The sequence below is a fragment of the Petromyzon marinus genome, chromosome 25, assembly GCF_048934315.1.
Source record: "Petromyzon marinus isolate PM22_M1 ecotype Great Lakes invasive population chromosome 25, UKy_Petmar_22M1.pri1.0, whole genome shotgun sequence".
Classification (NCBI taxonomy): domain Eukaryota; kingdom Metazoa; phylum Chordata; class Hyperoartia; order Petromyzontiformes; family Petromyzontidae; genus Petromyzon; species Petromyzon marinus.
Window position 1 is genome coordinate 4293628 of NC_133691.1, and position 14874 is coordinate 4308501.

The following is a 14874-nucleotide window of genomic DNA, read 5'->3' on the forward strand; positions in this document are numbered from 1 at the left end:
CAACCCCCCCCCCGCGTCACACATCGTCACAAATGTCTCACCCCCCCCCCCAGGTGCGTGACGTCATTTATGGACGGCCCCTTAGTTTGTTGTCCTTCCCCCCCACACCTCCGATTAGCACAGCTGGCTACGTACGGTGCGAAAGAAGTTCAACAATACATCCGTTAACACACGGGCGCCAAAGTTCTCACGAATGATGCAACCGCGTGTCAAGTGTCAATCAAGTGACGTCACGAGCCCCCCCCCCCCACCACCCCCTCCACCACTAAGACAACTTTGTCCGGAATATTGACATTTTGGTGACGATCTTCGTGAAGCTAATTATTTTTTTTACAAAGAACCAATTAAACAACCAATTAGTTTTTTTGTTTTGTTTAAAAAGGCGGCATCCCGTAACTACGCGGAAGCGGAAACTCCAAGTGAGGGGGTCAAAGGTCGCGAACAATGGCGGACGTGCACGAGGGTGGAGTGGCCTCTGCGGTGGCAGACGGAGAGAAACTCAGCAAAAAGTGAGGGCCTACCTACCACACCATCATACTCACCACACTCACCATACTCACCTCACTCACTCACCATACTCACTCACCACACCACCATACTCACCACACTCACCATACTCACCACACTCACCACACTCACCATATTCACCACACTCACTCACCATACTCACTCACCACACTCACTCACCATACTCACCATACTCACTCACCACACTCACCATACTCACTCACCACACTCACCATACTCACCACACCACCATACTCACCACACCACCATACTCACCATACTCACTCACCATACTCACTATATTCACCATACACACTCACCATACTCACTCACCACACTCACTCACCATACTCACCACACTCACCATACCACACTCACCATACTCAACACACCACTCACCACACTCACCACACCACCGTACTCACCGTACTCACCACACTCACCGTCCCCACCACACCCACCGTCCTCACCGCACCCACCATACTCACCACACTCACCATATCACTCACCACACTCACCATACCACACCACCATACTCACCACACCACCATACTCACCACCCTCACCGTACCCACCACACTCACATTACTCACCACACCACTCACCACACCACCATACTCACCACATCCACCACACCCTCGTACCCACCACATCACCGTACCCACCACACTCACCGTACCCACCACACTTACCGTACCCACCACACTTACCGTACCCACCACACTCACCGTACCCACCACACCACCGTACCCACCACACTCACCGTACCCACCACACCACCGTACCCACCACACCACCATACCCACCACACTCACCACACCACCACACCACCCGGCCGAGACGCTTGAGTGACAGAAACCCCCGAAACGCGCGTGCAGCTCTCGCTGCATCGCGAGCGTGGCGAGAGTTTACAACGCGCTGCGGGTTGCATCATTCGTCATTTCGATTTAAAGCTTTCGTGACTGAAGGGATTCATCTTCTTGGTTCTTTCGGTAAAGTCACGTAGAATGGAAATAAAATAATATAAGTATAACAATATTTTTTATGTTTTATTTTTATTATTTTATTTTCATTCTACGTGATGACCAGTTCTAGTTTGGGGTGGGGTGAGTTTTTTTTCTTTTTTCACACAAAGACTGTAGGGTCAAGTGCTGTTAGCGAGCACCAATGAAGGCCAGTACGGTACACGAGGGGGTTGGTGGCCAGCACCACGCCCGACCGCCTTTGTCTCCCCTAGTGGCTGTGTTTACACGCCGCACCAGGCACTCCATTCGAGGCTGAGTCGACCTCGGGGAGGCCCAGGACCGGTTCAGATAATCGTCACCGGTGTTGGCCGTGAGCGGGAATCGAACTCGGATATCCGGGTTCGTAGCGCAGCGTGGCGCTAACCACTGCACCACCGCTCGCACACCGAACAAAGTGGCGGTGTCATTTAACGCCGTAAAACACGAGCGTGTGAGCGCCGGGTGAAGCCCAATTCGAGGGTGGTGCTAGTTAGATTTTACGGTTCCTCGTTGGGGGATCCGGCCATGGTAATGTGGAATCGACAACATAAGTTGTCTTTCGGGGGGGAAGCAGGGAGACACGTTGCTTTGGCCGGTGAATACGCAGTTTTTGCATTGTAGGCCATGTTCGTGATGCCCAGAAGCGCTGTCGTGCCAGAAATTGGCCCGTGAGTTGCGATTGAATGAAGTCGCGAATGGTTGTCTTATAGAAGACTTAACGCTCGCCATGGGAATGTGGAATTCCCACCCGCGCTACCTCAGGGTTGCCTGCGTAGTTGGTGCCACGACTATACACTGCCTTGAGCAGGGAGAGCAATGCCTTTGACTTGACCGCGCATATTTACGTCGAATGTCGGACGTCGTGGAGTACACACGCGTTCATGAATTCGCTCTTGCTTTGCATTGACCTGTGACACAACCACTTCGTTCGGAAGTCAATTATTGGTTCTATGGAAATATTAGCTCCCGCCCTGGGAATGTGGATTTTCCACCACTGGCTCAGATTTGAGCACCGCATTATCTGGATTTAAAAAGACAACTAAGGCAGATGCTCATTTGAGATTAGTCATGTGTTTTTTCTCTATTGTTACTTCATTGACCAGGGTAATTCATCGGGACAATGGTATTCGTATTTTAAGAGTTTTAGTTTTATAGGTTTGGGCCATGACACTCGTAGTATCTAGATGGGCGCCACACTGGCGATATGTTAACTTCCTCGCTTGGTATGCAGGAGGTCGTGGCTTTGATCCCAACCCTGACGTCTGCTTATTTGGAGTTTGAATATTCTCCCCCGTGCTCGCGCGAATTGTTATTTGAAATTAGCCTCGCTTATCCCTCTCCTTTTCTTTGGTATTCGCGTCATGCTTTTTTAAAAGTTGCAAATGTCGCGTTGGTATCGTGAAGTTAAATCTTCCCAGAACATCAGTAATGGTACCCACGTATTGTGGTTTGCGAGGAACTGAAACCATTGCTCACAATTGGCGAGAGACGCCATGTCATATAGCCTGACAGAAATGACTTCCCCCCCCCCCTCTCTCTCTCTTGTTTCTCCTTCACTGCTTTGGTTGATGCCCAGGTAGATAGGGCATCTGGGTAACGTGATCGCAATGCTGTCCCGGGCGGTGGGCGGCCTGTTTAGCGGGCGGTCTGGGGAGGCCGCCTGGGCGGTGTGGCGAGTGTGCGCCGGCCAGCGGTTGTCATGTACAATGGCCCCACACACGTCTGGAGGCATTAGTAAAACAAGGTGTGTGCGCCGTGCTGTATTTTCATTCTGTATGACCTTGTCACCAGAATTAAGTTCTGAATGTGGCCAGCTTCTATAAAGGAGCAGTAAATGCGCCCTATATATATTTTTTAGCAACGATACTGCTCGGGGCCCTACCTGTTCGCGAAGTAGCTAGGCGAGAGTTGCTGATAGGTATTTATTGTGTCTGGTTGTATATGACATCTTGAAAGGAATTTGTCAGTTTAAGCAATATCATTTTGGTCTACAGGTTTTTTTCCAGGTGACTATTTATTGACAACAAAATAAGCCGGTTAATGTAGATGTGGGAAATACTAAGTGATCTTTGGTGACATACATCCAATAATTTCCATCTTGATATTAAAGATTATTAAGGAACGTGTTTTGTACTGGTACCAACAAACCCAAATGGATGTTGTCATTTTCGCCCTCGCAGTGAGCTGAAGAGGCGGCAGAAAGCAGCCCAGAAAGCGGCCGAGAAGGAAGCCAAGGCCCGCGAGGTGGCCGAAAAGCAGCCGGCGGAAGGTCATGGCAAGGCTGATGGGGCGGCCTCTTGTCTGCAGGAGGATGAGGAGATCCTGGACCCCAATGTAAGGTCATGGCGGTGACACCGCAAAAAAATACCAACCTTGAGTGCCCTCTTCAGTCTGCAATAGCTCTGCTTGTGCCCTCTTGGTTGAAAGATAACCCGCATTGGGTGTACTTGAAATAATTCTGTATTTAAGTTTTAATTTGTGTATTTGTAAACCAACATTACTCTCGCTTCCTGCGTGAATTCTGCTTACGTTAAACTTAAGTTTAATTTTTCTCTTTTTGGATTGTAAAATGTTTTCAACTTCCTTTTTGTGTTTGCTTTTTTTTTTAACGTGTGCAAAACACAATCAAGTCTCCTTTCCTTTTGTCCCTATTTCAACAACAACAACAACAGCATGTTCCACTTCAAATAACAGCAATTGAAATGATAATGAAAATAAATCTGTATTTTGTGCAAATCGCAACATCTCTATTGAGTTGCAGCTCGGGAATCTTGTGTATTCTCATTGGTGACTACGGTCATTGCCCGATGCGCCATCTCCACTGCAGCAATACTACAAGATCCGCACGCAGGCCGTTCAGAATATGCAGGCATCTGGAGATGACCCGTACCCACACAAGTTCCAGGTGGATCTGTCGCTCACGGAGTTTGTGGAACGCTACTCCAACCTGCAGCCTGGCGATCACCTTACAGACATCAGCCTGGCGGTCGCAGGTCAGTCGCCGCCCGCTGAGGTTTAATCACTTGCTGTGTAGACGTTGTTCTTGTGTCTAAATGTTTAGAATGAGTACGTAATGTTTAAAAAGGATAATCTTTATTTTTTTTATAAAGTGCCTTTGCATATTGAAATATCTAAAAAGTGCTGTGCATAAATAAAAATGTAAACTACACCCCCAAAGTTATACCTATGGGACCTGTTTTCCAGTGTCTAAGAAAATTAAGAATAGGTTTCACCCTTTCTGGCAATAAAACAGATGTTAAGATGTTCAAACACCAAATAGATATATTTTGCAAGGCATCAAGTCTGCATGAACCACACAGTACTTGTGGCAAAACATGCAAACAGGATCGGATGAAAATTACTCCTGAATTCCCAACTATGGGAATGGGTTTAATTACAGTACTGTCAATAAGTATGAAAACATTATTACATTCTTAATGCTGATATGAAGAATACATTAACATAATCTAAAGCTTTGTAAGATTTAACTTTCAGAAATTCAGTTTAATCTATTTTCATATGTTTATTCGGTAACAAAAAATAATAGATTACTCAACTTTATTTATGCTAAATGTGTTGTATTTTCAATAATTGTCCAGTCTACCCAAGTGCCTGGATGAATCTTCTTGGTTCTTTCGGTAAAGTCACGTAGAATGAGAATAAAACAATTAAACAAAATAAGACAATAAAGTAAAACCTAATATTCGATGCCTGAATATCATACCTTATCCCTGCTTTATTTGGCTTCTATAACATGAGCAGAAATCCGGCTGTAGTTTATCCACTGGCTGAACTTGGGAAGCATGGTCACATGAAGGTTTGGGCCTTTTGAGTTTCACGGGGAGTGACAATGTTTACGCTATTGGCCTGCAGGAAGACTCCATGCCAAGCGAGCGTCGGGGGCCAAGCTGCTGTTCTATGACCTCCGTGGCGAGGGGGTGAAACTTCAGGTCATGGCCAATGCCACGTAAGGCCCCCTCCCCTACTGCACTTCTGCCTGTATGTATGTTGAACTTATTTCGCACCATGCATAGCCAAGCGTGTTAATCAGAGGTGTGGGGGTAAGGGCAATGAATGAAACGCAAAAAGTAGTCTTAAAGAAATGAGTAAGACATTGTACTTGAGTGCTTGCGTGTACCATGCCTTGTGTAACGCTTTCAAATAGCTGGAATAATTAGATCGCTCAAACTGAAGAGTATTGGTGCTAATACATTTAATCAATAAGATATTTTAGATGTGCACCTTAAAATTTCTGGAATTTGTATATTTCACCTGAGTTAGCGTTGGTATGTTTTGCTATTTTGTTATGTCTTTTTAAGTTTAAAACAACTGCTGTGGAAATTAATTAAGTTATTTAATTGTTAGCATTCAAACAAAAAAAAATCCTGCGTCTCTTTTACTGAATATCATAGCCCTTAATGTATAAATCGTAGGCTCTCGGTTACATCAAAACTGAATGGCAGCGTTCGCTCGGACGCACTCAGATTCTACAAAACGGAAAAGGACTTCTTCCTCACCAACAACAAGCTACGGCGCGGCGACGTGGTGGGCGTGCGTGGAAATCCGGGCAAGACCAAGAAGGGGGAGCTGAGCATCGTGCCGTCCGAGATGGTGCTGCTGTCGCCCTGCCTGCACATGCTGCCACACCTGCACTTTGGCCTCAAGGACAAGGTGAGGGGGGGGGGAGGGAGGGACCCCCCCCTCCCCTGAGATATTCGAAGAAGTCTTTGAAACGTGTCCACGGTGATGGCGCTAAGCCTGGTTAAAATAACAACGGTAGTGATTTTAATCAAAGTGGCGTTTTAAGTGCAATAAGTATCATTCGACATTGTAGGAATGCACTTCACAAAACTGCATGCGTACGTTGAAAAGGTGAAACGTTTGCTGAAAAGAAAAATAATTGTTGGCTAGTGCGGCAGGAACGTGATTCTCCGTCCACGAGTCGTCGCAGCCGCCAGGTTTATAGTAATCGCAGCTCTAATTGAGAACAATATCTTGCCGCGATGGTCCACTACTTATTGCTGTCTTCACAGCTTGAAAATTGATCGGACAGTGTTATTGGTATAATGGGCCAGGACTTGCTATCCCCATCACAGCTGGCTTTGTACTGACAAAGCATTGCCTGATGAGATGAAATATTACATTTGCAGTTTAAACGTGTAGGATTTTTGCGATTAATAATATTACAATGTTGTGCCATTGGTTGCGCTTACACGTGAACGAATTGGTTAATAAAAAGCACGTGCACTCATGTCGTTGAGAATTTACAGTCGACTCGAATTAAACACATTCAATGCTTCCCCCACCACCCTCCGCAGGAGACCCGCTACCGCCAGAGATACCTTGATCTGATCCTCAACGACTACGTGCGGCAGAAATTCATCGTCCGTGCCAAGATCATCAACTACGTCCGTCACTTTCTGGACAGCCTCGGATTCCTGGAGGTGTTCAATCTACTGTCAGCTGTCATTTGAATTTGAATAAACGTGACACATTTTAAGTTTTGCTTAGCTCACTTGGAGAACAGTGGTTATAGTGGCTGGTGAATGGCATTGCCATCTTGGTATTACCACCCCGATCAATTCCTGGACAGTTCCACATGCAAACATACATTAAACAAGTGCATGTGTTGTGGTTCACCCTCGGTTTTATTCAGCCTTAAAAGTAGTTCCAAATAACTTGGTGAGGCAGTGGCTGCTGAGACAAAGGCTGGCTCCACTGCTACCTCGTATGCCACTCGGACTCTCTCATAGGAGCTCGCTAACGGCAATTCCCTTATCCGCTGCAGGGGCAAGAGAGAATATTTCGCCGTTTTAATGCTGTGTGGGGGCGCATGGGGCAGGTGGAGACGCCCATGATGAACATCATTGCTGGAGGAGCAGCGGCCCGGCCATTCATCACGCACCACAACGATCTCAACATGGACCTGTACATGAGGATTGCTCCGGAGCTTTACCTCAAGGTGGATCCCACGAGGGCACGACATAGGGTTTGGAAAATTGACTCGGGCCAGCAAGTCAAAAACAATTAAAGTATTTGACTGCTAATATGATAAAGAAAAAAACAATGAGTGCTAATATGATGTTGTTGTAAAGCATTGCTCCTGAACGTGCTTGGGCTAATAAAGCTACAAAATCGTTTAATGTGCTGTAATTATTCCTGGTATACAATATACCTATACATAATGTATTCTCACACATGGAATCTAATGAGTGTCTCATGAGCAGAAACATTGTTTTTATGAAGTAGTCATTGTGTTGTAAAATGTCTACAATTTAGGAATCCAAAAAATTGCCATTAAATAAAACGAAATCCTAACCTGTCTCCTATCGTTCACCCAACCCACCACAGATGCTGGTTGTGGGTGGCATGGACCGCGTGTACGAGATCGGGCGGCAGTTCCGCAACGAGGGGATCGACCTTACGCACAACCCTGAGTTCACAACGTGCGAGTTTTACATGGCCTACGCCGACTACAACGACCTCATGGAGATCACCGAGAAGCTTCTGTCCGGTCAGCACATCACGAGCCCGGGCCCCGTACCCTCGCACGCCGCTCGCCGGCTTCACGCCTCCTCGACCTTGATCTTGCCACGTTAGTGTGTGCGCATGCGCGTGCGTAACCGTGTGCTCACATTCTCTGTGGTCTCACGCGCGCGCGTGATGCAGGCATGGTGAAGCACATCACGGGAGGTTTCAAGATCGTGCTGCACCCAGATGGTCCGGAAGGCGAGGGCGTGGAGGTGGATTTCACGCCGCCCTTCCGGCGACTCAGCTTGATCGGCGACCTGGAGCGAGTGCTGGACACCAAGCTGCCGGCTGCAGACACGCTGAGCACGGAGGGTGAGCGCAACGAGACACCGTCGCCGACACGTCTTTGTTGATGGTTTTCATGGCGAACCGTGTGGTCTTTTGGTGACATGAATAATTTGGACGCGAGTTTTACGTTTAAAAAAAAAAGCGAATTGGAAGTTTGGAGGCTGGGGGAGGCAGTCCATGGAAAAGGAGATCTGTTTAAGAGAAGGTGACATTGGCATGAGACGAAGGAACAAAGAGTTTGAGAATATAAAATACGTTAAGGAAAAGTAAAGTCATTCGGCTGACACTAATACAGATTTAGAATGTAACATTCAATTAATCTATGGTTACAACACACGTGTGTATGCAGAGGCACGCCTGGCTGTGGACAAGCTGTGTGTGGAGAAGGGGGTGGAGTGCCCAGCCCCAAGGACCATGGCCAGACTTCTCGATAAAGTGAGAACCACGCAGAAAGATACAGCAAGTTATCTTGGTTGCGTGTCTATGTGATGTGCAATTCACTGTTCATCCACAGGGCTGTGCTCATTGTTAAAAGAGGATGTTTAGAGCATTTGGCGTTAATTTACTTCCAACGGGAACTGGCAAAGTCTTACACATTGAAAAAATAGGAATAGGCTTTTCCCTTTCTGGCAATAAAACAGGTGTTAAGATGTTCAAACTCCAAATAGATACTTATTGCAAGGCATCAAGTCTGCATTAACCACACGTACTTGGAGAAAAAAACATACGTGCTCTGATAATATTACACATGTTTGATCCTGAGATTTTTAACTTATGGCATAGGTCTATTATGCACCAACGATATTGGTTGTCTCGCAAACTTTTTGATTCATTGTTCATGTGTGCTGCTTCTTCTTTGGAGTGCACTGTTCAGTTCTATCTTCTTTGGTTCTTTCGGTAAAGTCACATAGAATGAGGATAAAATAATAAAATGATAAAATAAAATAACACAATAATATTCTCACGACGTTTCGGCCACAACACAAGCGGCCTTCATCAGGTGAAGGGACGTCCCTATTATTGTGTTATTTTATTTTATCTGGTAGGACAGCGCTGTCCTACCAGACAGTCTCGTCCCTTCACCTGATGAAGGCCGCTTGTGTTGTGGCCGAAACGTCGTGAGAATATTATTGTGTTATTTTATTTTATCATTTTATTATTTTATCCTCATTCTATGTGACTTTACCGAAAGAACCAAATAAGATGAATCATTGCAGTCACGAAAGCTTTAAATCGAAATTTTTGTTCAGCTGTACTTACGTCCATTGGCGTGCTGGGAGCTGGTTTATTCTTGTGTGGGGTGTGGTATGATATCAGAAAATAAGTGTGCATAAAGTTTAAGTATTACATGACTGACACGCATTCACTACAAATATATGTACTATGATGTGTGATTATCAGTATTTCAGCATGGGGTGTTGGAAACCGATCCTTGGGTTTCTATTAAAATCTATAACTGTTGACGGTCTTTTAAATTACCATTTAAATAACTTGCACAACCGTTTTTTAAAGAAGTGCACCTTTTCAAAAGCTAACATTTATACTTTGTGCTTGTGAAATGGTGGCCATTAGTTTTGTAACTGGACTAACAAAAACTTTTGCTGACTTTTACTCTTTAAAGTAATGGAAAGCCACTATTGACAATGTTCATTCAGAGTCGTAGTTGCTGAAGTGAAACGCCCTGCACTGCCTTAACATCGCCGTCCGCATTCCTGTTTGCCGGTAGCTGGTGGGCGAGTTTCTGGAAGTCACCTGCGTCAACCCCACCTTCATCTGTGACCATCCGCAGATCATGAGCCCCCTGGCCAAGTGGTGAGTGCTATACCATCCCCCCACCCACACAACCCAGCAATACTGCACCCTGAGCACTGCACCTGGGCCTATGTCCAAATCGCTCTGGGAGCGTGCACCATCTTGTCGAATCTCAGGAGCTTTTGAGTATACAGTAAAACCTTGGATTGCGAGCATAATTCGTTCCGGAAACGTGTTTGTAATCCAAAGCACTCGTATATCAAAGCCAATTTCCCCATACGAAATAATGGAAACTCAGATGATTCGTTCCACAACCCAAAAATATTCATGTAAAAATTATTAATACAAAATACTTTTCATATTTTTATTATTTAAATTGAATGTAAAGTAATCACATTTTTTAATTAAATTTAATCGTGGCTGGTGTGAGGGAGACGAGAGAGGAGAGGAGGAGGGTTATTGTGTCGGACGACTTTCACTGTCACTAACGGAATCACTGCCATCTGTTGGCTCACTGGAATCTTTTTCTTTTTGTGCGACTTTAACAAGGAACCTATCCAATGACACTTGCTTTTGCCTCCTTTTCAACCTTTTTCTTCATGGGGGCCATTGTTGCAGTACAGTTACTAAAGAACAATCACGACTCTTAGACACAAAATAAAAAAATGCTTTACGCACACACACGTGGTCACAACACTATAGTACTGTAGTAAACAGGATACGCTCGCACGGATGTTGACTATACGAGTGAGGCACGCCGACTGAGACCTAGCATGGGAGACGATTACCCACAATCCAGCAGCGAGAGAGAGAGAAGACACCATCAGCTCAGTAGTGATCACGTGACGCTCGGCAGACAAAGCGTATACGTACTACTCGTATTGCAAGACCTCGCTCGTTGATCAAGTTAACATTTATAAAAAAAATTTGCTCGTCTTCCAAAACACTCGCAGACCAAGTTACTCGCAATCTAAGGTTTTACTGTAGTTGAGCCTGGATCGTGTTCAGATGGGCCATCGCCATGTTCGCCTGCGGTGTGTGTGTGCAGTGCAGGGGGCATCTATTGTACCGTCCATTCTACGTTCCCATGTCTATGCTCTGCACCTTGACCAACGCACACGGACCAGTGTGGTGAAGTATGGTCAAAATAACCCCCCACGACCTGAATGGCACGTGGAGGTCCTTCACCCAGCAAGGGTTTAAGGATAGTACTCGGAAGGTCGCACGTTATTGTGTACTTTCATAAAATGTCTGGGGTTTTGCGTGCTGTGCGATGGATTGTGTATTTATTATAAATATATTACTTTGTCATCTACGTATTTCTTTAATTTTTGTACAGTTATTTGTTATGTTATATATATAGTGATGTAATGGTAATATCACAATATTGACATTAATTACATGGATTTTCTTTTAAGTAACCAAGTGAGAAATCGATGAGATTATCTTTAGCAAGGGAGATCTGAATCTCCATTTTAAGTGGCATTAGTAATCCATTGTACTTAAACCCAACACATTCAATAACCCTGCATAAATTCTGAAAAAAGTATATAATCCTTTCTCCATGCTGCGAAGAAGGGCCATTTCCCAAAACGTCACCTTTTACGTTCTTTAACAAAAAATAAATGAGGGGAGTGTTATTATTGAACGCATTGTGTCTATGATATGCATGTTGAGTGCCGGTGCTTGTGTAATTATCTGCCGCTTTGTCCCCGAGGAACGGTTTTTGAGCTCTTAGTGGACCGCTCTCTTCGTTCTGGGTGTGGTTGACCCCGTCCACCTGACATTGTTCCCCCTCCCCCCCCAGGCACCGCAAGGTCAAAGGCCTGACGGAGCGCTTCGAGTTGTTCGTGATGAAGAAGGAGGTGGTGAATGCCTACACGGAGCTGAACGATCCGCTGAGGCAGAGGCAGCTGTTCGAGGAGCAGGCCAATGTAAGCTCCCCGAGCCACGGAGAACGGCAGATGAGCCTGCATTCTCCTCGACAGATGTAGCGCTGCAATGTACATCGGAAGTGCCACGGTGGCGATGTTAACTACCTCGCCTGGAATACAGGAGGTCTTGGGTTCGATCCCCACCCTGTGACTGCCTGTATATTTGGAGTTTGCATGTTCTCTCTCACTCCCGTGGTCGTGTGGATTTTACTCCAGGTCCTATGGTTTTTACTTCCAAATTCAGAATCAACACATGTTTAGAGTATTTGGCTGCTATACATTACTACGTGATAAGCCACTCTGCTGAGCTATCATTTGTGGCCAGGTCGCTTTTGAAAAAGAGATGTATAGTCGCTAAGTGCGCCTTACCTGGTAAATTAAATGTTTAGTTTGTGTAAATTGAATAAGTCTTGGACGAATGGTAACATGTGATTTGATGGGACTCTTAGCTGAGGTACTTGTCTACAAGATAAAAAAATATATAGTTTTTATAATATCGTTTTTTTATCCTATAACAGTTGCTAGACATGTAACAATCCCCTTCAGTAATTTCATGAATTGTTGCACTTTAAGGTCACAAAAAGGTGACCGAATATTTTTGTATCGTTTTTACTGTCTCATTCGTATTGTTTCTCATTTATTCTCATTCAGTTTCATTTGCCCCTTGGGCCGTGAAATATAATCTACTGAAAGTGTGAATAATCTATTCAGTTACACATCGTTAGCCTTTTAAAACAGTCTGCCTCAGCAGCAGTCCATGCTTTCTCACCTGATGATGGACACTTGTGTGTTTGCGCCCGAAACGTCGTGATTTATTTTATTTTATACCTACGTGACTTTACCGAAAGAACCCAAGAGTATGGATTCCCAATTGTTACTTTCTCGACGTCGCCGTTTACTGCGTCTTGTAAAAAAAAAAAATCCAAGCATTCCAACAACTGGGTTCCTCTATGTGTACAACCTCATTCCCCACTCCATCCCCACCACGACCCCCATCGCGCACAGGCGAAGGCAGCCGGTGATGACGAGGCCATGCTTATCGACGAGACATTCTGCACGGCGCTGGAGTACGGGCTGCCCCCCACGGCCGGATGGGGCATGGGCATCGACCGCCTCACCATGTTCCTCACCAACTCCAACAACATCAAGGTGCAGTGGTGGAGAGAGTGCAACTTGACGATGATGATATGCAATGGATGTAGATAAATTGTATGTTGTGTGTTCGTGTGCACAATATGCCGTTTATTGCGTTGTACCTAGTGTCAAGACACATCAGGAAATCAAGTTCCTGCATTGAGTTTAACACGTAGGCTTTTGCGACCAATATCCATAATAGAGGTTTTTTGGATTAGATCGTGTAAAAAAAGTCTGATCATTAAACAGTGGAAGTAATTGCTGCCTTGTAATTCCAGAATTATTTGTAATAATTAATAATTCTGGTAATGGTAATGTCCCAATATTGCCTTTTGCCAGTTCTTCCTTGGCCTGTCATGTCTTCTGTTTTCTTCCTGTACTATCCGGTTCATTGCTTATTTTGCGCATTTCAACTCAAACATTGGAATAATTTTTTTCCAAAGAATACATGCAACACTTCTCATTGATAATCTGCATCAGCTGACACAGAGTATATACTCTGCTATATTCTTGGTTCTTTAAATAATAAAAAATATATTTTATTACTTAAAATATATATTTTATTATTTTATTGTTTCCCTTCGACGTGACTTTACCGAAAGAACCAAGAATATGAATTGCCGCGGTCACGAAAGCTTTAAATCAAAATATATACTCTGCCGTCGATTTTGCCTAAATATATATTTTAATGACTTTACCCTGCTTCCTCCACTAGGAGGTGCTGCTCTTCCCAGCCATGAAACCCGAGGAACACAAGAAGGAGAGCCCAGCAGCAGCTGAACCGGCACTCCAGCAGTGAGGGGCCAAACCGCCCCGGGTCGTGGCGGTTCCGCCTGCGTGTCGCGACGCTGTTCCATCACCGTTTGCTCGGTCGCGTCAACGTCCGTGTGCCCCCTCTCTCTCTCTCTTCCCACGACCACTCTTTGCGGTGCTTGGTGCGATTTGTGCGACTCTGCACGTGTGTGACGGGGGATGAGAACTGCGAAGCCGAATGAGTTGAAACGAGCAGGATGTGCAGCAATGGTAATCCTAACATTTTTGTGTTTGTGATCTTTTTGTTCGTTTGCGTAAACTTTTCACAACGGTGTGGGTTTTTTCTCCGGTAACCTCCCTAACTCATCATATGTGTTCCACCACAAAATGGAAACGTACCTTACATTGTTTTGTCAACAATAGTTTTACAGTTAACTATTTTGACTTTGCTTATAAGTACTACTCGCCTTTCTAGTCTCGGTTCCCAAACTATTGAGTAGCTAAACTTCTGTCTTATAATTAAATCAGGACGAACTTATAATCATGATGAACTTGATCGACCTGGGTGCGGTTATCACCGATGTTGCGTGGTTAAAATGTCAAATGTGGGTGCTACTTCAGAAAGGAAAGTTTCTTAACGTGAAAAAATGCAGTTTACATGCAAGTATTTGGGTGAATGGTACAAGAAATATTGACGGCAAGTTATCCATTGCCAGAAGCAGTTGACTCGACACTGCATAGGTAAATACCTGGGTATGTGTCTCGACAAAACAATCTTGATCTTGCGTTCACAACATCTTCAACTCAGCCCTTGTACACACGAGGTCACAGCTTTCACACCAACGCAGCTTTGCTTCATGTGTGTTGCATTTTAATAAATCACTTGCATCTTGTGGATTTTAATGCAGAGGTGTGCGTTGGCAATTTTTATTTTTCTTGCGTGCAATCTTCAACTTGTGCTACTTGGAAGC

At 44.9% G+C, this 14874-nt stretch overlaps 1 protein-coding gene across 3 annotated transcripts; it reads left to right on the forward strand.

The window, feature by feature from the left end:
* The first annotated feature begins 379 nt into the window (after positions 1-379).
* On the forward strand, positions 380-14806 carry KARS1 (lysyl-tRNA synthetase 1). 3 transcript variants are annotated; one of them, XM_032960649.2, is made up of 15 exons: positions 392-509; positions 3088-3255; positions 3692-3845; positions 4339-4504; positions 5385-5478; positions 5996-6182; positions 6830-6955; positions 7354-7473; positions 7863-8025; positions 8181-8354; positions 8680-8765; positions 10057-10142; positions 11890-12016; positions 13022-13165; positions 13866-14806. In XM_032960649.2, exons 2-15 carry the CDS (start codon positions 3119-3121, stop codon positions 13947-13949), a joined length of 1848 nt encoding a protein of 615 aa, XP_032816540.1. In that variant the 5' UTR covers positions 392-509; positions 3088-3118; the 3' UTR covers positions 13950-14806. The 3 variants fall into 3 exon arrangements, with proteins under 3 accessions (XP_032816542.2, XP_032816540.1, XP_032816541.1); XM_032960650.2 differs by having other exon boundaries at positions 421-509; positions 3092-3255; XM_032960651.2 differs by lacking the exon at positions 3088-3255 and having other exon boundaries at positions 380-509.
* The last annotated feature ends 68 nt before the right edge of the window (positions 14807-14874 follow it).